Source organism: Entelurus aequoreus, linkage group LG26 (assembly GCF_033978785.1).
Source record: "Entelurus aequoreus isolate RoL-2023_Sb linkage group LG26, RoL_Eaeq_v1.1, whole genome shotgun sequence".
NCBI lineage: Eukaryota > Metazoa > Chordata > Actinopteri > Syngnathiformes > Syngnathidae > Entelurus > Entelurus aequoreus.
In genome coordinates this window covers 35,610,667-35,618,547 of record NC_084756.1, presented here as the reverse complement: position 1 = coordinate 35,618,547, position 7,881 = coordinate 35,610,667, and the positions used below count along the sequence as shown (strand labels likewise).

General features: G+C 32.7%; 1 protein-coding gene across 2 annotated transcripts in view; it reads left to right on the top strand.

Annotated features, from left to right (window-relative positions):
* Positions 1–398: 398 nt before the first annotated feature.
* pxk (PX domain containing serine/threonine kinase) overlaps positions 399–7,881 on the top strand; it is a 56,389-nt gene continuing 48,906 nt past the window's right edge. For both annotated transcript variants that reach the window (XM_062038165.1, XM_062038166.1), the window contains exon 1: positions 399–680. In XM_062038165.1, coding sequence (XP_061894149.1) covers positions 579–680 — 102 coding nt within the window. In that variant the 5' untranslated portion in view covers positions 399–578. The remainder of the gene's footprint in view (positions 681–7,881) is intronic.

The following is a 7,881-nucleotide window of genomic DNA, read 5'->3' as shown; positions in this document are numbered from 1 at the left end:
GTGTACGTGTGTGTGTGTGTGTGTTTGTTTGTGTGTTTGCTTCTGTGTGTGTGTGTGTGTTTGTGTTTGTTTGTGTGTGTGTGTGTGTGTGTGTGTGAGTGACCTGTACATCTTATATGTAATATAAATGTGTAGGGGGGGTGTATCATTAAATATGTATTCTGATATATGTTCCTCACAGAAAATGAGCCAAAGTCAGTGAGTCTCAGTTTGAAAAATTAATTAATTGTATCATTTTTATTTTAATAAACAATGAAAACGGGTCCCACAGACCCGAACACTACACAAGGGTTAACACGCTTCAATTAGAAATAAATACATTGAAAAAAAAGACATAAACCCCCACTTTTAACATTCAAAGAGTCGTTCGCCCTAAAGAGCCGACTATAAGAGCCGAGTCGTTTGCGAACGACCCACAGCGAGCGCACCAGCCTCATCTTTACGGCGAAGCGAAACGGCACTTTTTTCCCTCCTCCAGCCGAGCTCCGGGTTCGATTCCGCTCGCCCAGTGGCCAATAAAACCAAGCTGACAGTACCGGCGGCTGTTGATCCACACTTCGCCGGTTCCCTCCTTCGGGATGTCTTTCCTGGATAAGCCGGCGCCGAGGAGGCTCGTGTTGGACGACACAGTCCCGCTGACGGCGGCGATAGAAGCCAGCCAGAAGCTGCAGTCTCACACGGTGAGTCCCGCTCACCTTCGGCGTGGTCACAACCCTTAACGGACGTTATTAACACAACTGTCAACAAATAAATAAATACATAAACCAGGCAGGAACGACGCGGTTGTTTGTGACACAAACTGCGGTTGAATGTTGACTCTGTGATGAAGCAATTTCCCGGAAGTGTGGATGTGAGTTCCATTGAAGCTTCTTTCAAACCAGCCGCACTTTCGCCCTCATAGTCGGGATGTTATTAAACCACCGTATCATTATTACAGTTGTCTCCGGTAAATATGGTGGATTTTAAGCGTTTTGCTTGTCCGATAATGGACGCACACGCTTCAAGTCAAATCAGCTGAGGCTGCATGACAGTTAGCTTAGCATGCTAACGCTAATGACGTTATTTTGTCCTTAAACGTACACGTTGTTTTTTTAAAATGTATAAATATCCAGGTCAATTAAGCCAGTCTTACCGTATGTCGGTGTTGACATGAACTGTGACGTGTTTTTTTCATTATTTTATTGTCGCAGGTAAACACCGGAAGTTGTCCACTCACAGGCTACTTCTCGACCTAACCTGGTCTAACTTGGTAGATTCTAAACAAAAGAAATGTGACTTTGCAATATTCTCAGCGTTGATTGACTTTGGAAAGGGAATGGCAATTTAACAATGATAATCCTTAAATCTGGGTGTCCAAACAAAAGTACAAACCAAACAAAACATTAAAAAAAGAGCAAACAGGTGTAATGTAATGAGAAAAAGTGGCAATGTTAACTCTTATTATTATTATTATTATAATAATAATAATATATTTTATTTGTAAAAAGCACTTTACATTGAGTAAACAACCTCAAAGTGCTACAGTGTATAAAAAGATAATAAAAAACTAGAACAACCAAATAGCTAAAACTAGTATGCATATATCTAAAAAAAAAAAAAAGGTTTTTCAAGCCTTTTTTAAAAGCATCCACAGTCTGTGGTGCCCTCAGGTGGTCAGGGAGAGCGTTCCACAGACTGGGAGCGGCCTAGTAAGACAAACTGTTAGCTGTCATTGCTCCAAAAATAATAATGAATCAAAATCAATGTTATAAATTATAGACCTATTACTTCACATCAAACATTCCACTTTGAAATATTTTTTAAGGGAAAATATTGCATGTTTTGTGTGTTTGCCATATAAGGGGAAACACTTTTCTTTGACAAAAAGTGAATCAAACAAACGTGAAAAATAATACAAACTTTTGTAGAGACTTAAGTGTTGAAAGTTTAAAAAAAAAAAGTGACTTATTTTTAACATTTATTAGATTCAAAACAAAAAAATATGACTTTGCAATATTCTCAGCGTTGATTGACTTTGGAAAGGGAATGGCAATTTAACAATAATAATCCTTAAATCTGGGTGTCCAAACAAAAACACAAACAAAACAAAACATAAAAAAAGAGCAAACAGGTGAAATGTAATGGGAAAAACTGGCAATGTTGACTCTTATAATAATAATAATAATAATAATAATAATAGATTTTATTTGTAAAAAGCACTTTACATTGAGTAAACAACCTCAAAGTGCTACAGTGTATAAAAAAATTAAAAAGATAATAAAAAATAAATAAAAACTAGAACAGCCAAATAGCTAAAACTAGTATGCATTTATCTAAAAAAAAAAAAGCCTTTTTTTTTTAAAGCATCCACAATCTGTGGTGCCCTCAGGTGGTCAGGGAGAGCGTTCCACAGACTGGGAGCGGCCTAGTAAGACAAACTGTTAGCTCTCATTGCTCAAAAAATAATAATGAATCAAAATCAATGTTGCTATGAATTATAGACCTATTACTTCACATCAAACATTCCACTTTGAAATATTTTTTAAGGGAAAATATTGCATGTTTTGTGTGTTTGCCATATAAGGAAACACACTTTTCTTTGACAAAAAGTGAATCAAACAAACGTGAAAAATAATACAAACTTTTGTAGAGACTTAAGTGTTGAAAGTTTAAAAAAAAAAAGTATGACTTATTTTTAACATTCATTAGATTCAAAACAAAATAAATATGACTGCAATATTCTCAGTGTTGATTGACACTGGAAAGGGAATAGCAATTTAACAATAATAATCCTTAAATCTGGGTGTCCAAACATAAACAAAACATAAAAAAAGAGCAAACCGATGAAATGTAACGAGAAAAAGTGGCAATGTTGACTCTAGTAAGACAAACTGTTAGCTGTCATTGCTCAAAAAATAATAATGAATCAAAATCAATGTTGTTATGAATTATAGACCTATTACTTCACATCAAACATTCCACTTTGAAATATTTTTTTGGGGAAATTATTGCATATTTTGTGTGTTTGCCAAATAAGGAAACACAATTTTCTTTGACAAAAAGTGAATAAAATATGAAAAATAATAAAAACTTATAATTGACACTTATTAGATTCAAAAGAAAGAAATATAACTGCAATATTCTCCGTGTTGATTGACATTGGAAAGAAATAGCAACTTAACAATAATAATCCTTAAATCTGGGTGTCCAAAATGTGACCCGGAGGCCATTTTTTAACGGCCAGCGACACGAACAAAACAAAACATAAAAAAGAGCAAACAGGTAAAATGTAACGAGAAAAATTTGACTCTCGTAAGACAAACTGTTAGCTGTCATTGCTCAAAAAAGAATAACGTATCAAAATCAATGTTGTTATGAGTTCCTGGGGGTGCAGATAACTGACAATATGACCTAAAAAGAGCTCAGCAGCGCATGCACTTTTTGCGTGGGATGAAAAGAGCACAGCTCCCTCCCCCCATTCTCAGCACATTCTACAGAGGCACTGTAGAGACCACCTGCATGTCTGTCTGGACTGGAGCCTGCAGTGCCTCAGACTGGAAGTCTCTCCAGAGAGTGGTGAGGACGGCAGAAAAGATCACCAGGACTCCTCCTCTTCCTCCTATCCAGGAGATGGCAAAAAGCCGCTGCCTGACCAGGGCTCAGAAAATCTGCAGAGACTCCTCCCACCCCCACCAAGGACTGTTTTCACTGCTGGACTCTAGAAAGAGGTTCCGCAGCCTCCGTAGCAGAACCTCCAGGTTCTGTAACAGCTTCTTCCCTCAGGCCGTAAGACTCTTGAACGCATCATAATAATCCCCTCAATTCCCCCCAAAATGGATTAACTAGCTGGAATATAAAGACAATAAAACATACATCCATAAACGTGGATGCATATGAAAAAGTGCAATATATTTATCTGTACAGTAATCTATTTATTTATTTATATATGCACCTTATTGCTTTTTTATCCTGCACTACCATGAGCGGATGCAATGAAATTTCGTTCTTATCTGTACTGTAAAGTTCAAATTTGAATGACAATAAAAAGGAAGTGTAAGTCTAATTATAGACCTATTACTTCACATCAAACATTCCACTTTGAAATATTTTTGGGGGAAACTATTGCATATTCTGCGTGTTTGCCATATAAGAAACACACTTTTCTTTGACAAAAAGTGAATCAAACATGAAAATGAAAAAAAAAGAATAATTGACAGATCTGAAGTTGATCTCTTCCAGACACTTAAACTTTAAAGTAAATTAAAAAAATTAAAAAAAAGTGTCTTATTTTTAGATACCCAATAATTTTAGTGTTTTTTTTAAATGTCATTGTTCAAAAAATAATAAATAATACATCAAAATGTTATGATTTATTGTCGTATTTAAGGCTTCAATTACTTCACATCAAATATTCCATTTTGATTTATTTTGGGGGGCAAAATATTGCATATTTTGTGTGTTTGCCACAAAAACAGGGTTTTGATAAAAAGGGCATAAAACATTAAAAAATATACACTTTGTATCGACAGACATTAAGTTGATATGTTTTTTGTTGTAGGTTTTTTTTTTTTAGTTATTTTTATGACTGAGACCCAAAAATTGTTTCTTTCTTTCTTTCTTTCTTTTAGTTTATTTCGAACATGAACACATTTACATCATAATACATCACACAATTTCATATCATTTCATTTACATCATGCCCGAAAAAAAAAACATGCATGTGACTTTAAAGTCACATGCATGTTGAAACACTTTTCATGGCAGTTAGTACAAAGAGTATTCAAACTATCTTACTGGACAACTCTGTATGCTCTTTAAAAGTGACATGTTTGGAACTCGGGCTGTGCCGATCGATCGATTAGCATCGGTCAATTTTCATGAAAGAGTATGTTGCTGATTAATGTCTTAATGCTGATCCTCTGTCAATCCATCTACAAGCATTTGATCCAAATCGATATTGGTATCAGCCCATTTCACGCATGGATGATCGAAATCGTCAGCATAACTAAAATCTTGATCGGAACATCCCTAGTATGAACATATTTGTGGAAGCTAACACAGGTGTCCAAATTTAAGTTGAAGTAAGTCAGGTGGCGCAACCAGGAGGAATGTTATTTAGAAGAAAAACATTTTTTTTTGGTGTAATATGGTTTCTGTAGGAGGAATCCCACAGTTTATATTAAACATGCTTCACTGATGAGAGTATTTAACGAGCGGCATTTTGTCCCACTAATTTCAGCGGTCCCTGAACTCACCGTAGTTTGTTTACATGTCCAACTTTCTCAGACGCTGCCACAGAAAGATGTGTTATATGCCACTCCTCCTTTGTCTCATTTTGTCCACCAAACTTTTTAAGCTGTGCATAAAACATCAACAAAGCTCACCTTTGTTGATGTTTTATGCACAGCTTAAAAAGTTTGGTGGACAAAATGAGACAAGTTGTCCAACTTTCTCAGACGCTGCCACAGAAAGATGTGTTATATGCCACTCCTCCTTTGTCTCATTTTGTCCACCAAACTTTTTAAGCTGTGCATAAAACATCAACAAAGGTGAGCTTTGTTGATGTTATTGACTTGTTGGAGTGCTAATCAGGCATATTTGATCGCTGCATGACTGCAAGGTAATCAATGCTAACATGCTATTTAGGCTAGCTGTATGTACATATAAACCCTGAATTTTTCAGCACTGAATTTTTTTACACTGAAATTTTAAACCCTGAAAAAAATTTTGCACTGAATTTTTGAACACTTAATTCTTATACAATGAATTTTTTAAAACACTGAAGTATTTACACTAAATTATTTAACGCTAAATTTGTAAACAATGATTTTTTTCTGAACTGAATTTTTTACACTGAATTTTTAAACACTTAATTCTCATAGATAGAATTTTTAAACCCTGAATATTTTTACACAAACATTTTCTGCACTGCGAATTTTACACTAAAATTTTCAACACTGAATTCTTCTACACTGAATTTTGAAACACTGAATTCTTATACACTGAATTTTTCAGCACAGATTTTTTTTTACACTGAAATTTTAAACACTGAAATTTTTTTAGCACTGAAATTTTAAACACTTCATTCTTTTACACTGAATTTTTAAACACTGAAATTTTTTTAGCACTGAAATTTCAAGAACTTCATTCTTCTACACTGAATTTTTAAACACTTAAATCTTATAGATGGATTTTTTAAACCCTGAAGTATTTACACTGAATTATTTAACACTGACTTTGTAAACAATACATTTTTCAGCACTGAATTTTTTAACCTGAATTTTTAAACACTTAATTCTTATAGAGGGAATTTTTAAACCCTGAATTTTTTCCACTTAATTTTTCAGCTCTACATTTTTTTTCCACTGATTTTTAAACACTGAATTCTTATCGACATCATAATTCTTCAGGACTGAATTTTTTTACTCAGAAATTTTAAACACTGAAGTATTTACACTAAATTATTTAACGCTAAATTTGTAAACAATGAATTTTTCAGAACTGAATTTTTTTACACTGAATTTTTAAACACTTAATTCTCATAGATGGAATTTTTAAACCCTGAATTTTTTACACAAACATTTTCAGCACTGCGTTTTTTACACTGAAATTTTAAACACTGAATTTTTTTAGCACTGAATTTTTAAACATTTATTTCTTACACACTGCATTTTTAAACCCTGAATTTTAAACACTGAATTTCAAACACGGAATTCTTATGCACTGATTTTTTCAGCACAGATTTTTTTTTACACTGAAATTTTTTTAGCACTGAATTTTTAAACACTTCATTCTTCTACACGGAATTTTTTAAACACTTAAATCTTATAGATATCATTTTTAAACCCTGAAGTATTTACACCGAATTATTTAATACTGGCTTTGTAAACAATTAATTTTTCAGCACTGAATTTTTAAACACTTAATTCTCATAGAAGAAATTTTTAAACCCTGAATTTTTTACACAAACATTTTCAGCACTGTGTTTTTTACACTGGAATTTTAAACACTGAATTTTTTTAGCACTGAAATTTTAAACATTTAATTCTTATACACTGAATTTTTAAATCCTGAATTTTTCAGCACTGAATTTTAAATACTGAATTCTTATACACTGAATTTTTCAGCACAGATTTTTTTTTACACTGAAATTTTAAACACTGAAATTTTTTTAGCACTGAATTTTTAAACACTTCATTCTTCTACACGGAATTTTTAAACACTTAATTCTTATAGAGAGAATTTTTAAACCGTGAATTTTTTCCACTGAATTTTTCAGCTCTACATTTTTTTCCACTGATTTGTAAACACTGAATTTTTATCTACACCATTTTTCAACACTACATTTTTTTATACTGAAATTTTAAACCCTGAATTTTTTACACAAACATTTTCAGCACTGCGTTTTTTACACTGAAATTTTAAACACTGAATTTTTTTAGCACTGAATTTTTAAACATTTATTTCTTACACACTGCATTTTTAAACCCTGAATTTTAAACACTGAATTTCAAACACAGAATTCTTATGCACTGATTTTTTTCAGCACAGATTTTTTTTTACACTGAAATTTTTTTAGCACTGAATTTTTAAACACTTCATTCTTCTACACAGAATTTTTTAAACACTTAAATCTTATAGATGGAATTTTTAAACCCTGAAGTATTTACACAGAATTATTTAATACTGGCTTTGTAAACAATTGATTTTTCAGCACTGAATTTTTAAACACTTAATTCTCATAGAAGAAATTTTTAAACCCTGAATTTTTTACACAAACATTTTCAGCACTGTGTTTTTTACACTGGAATTTTAAACACTGAATTTTTTTAGCACTGAAATTTTAAACATTTAATTCTTATACACTGAATTTTTAAATCCTGAATTTTTCAGCACTGAATT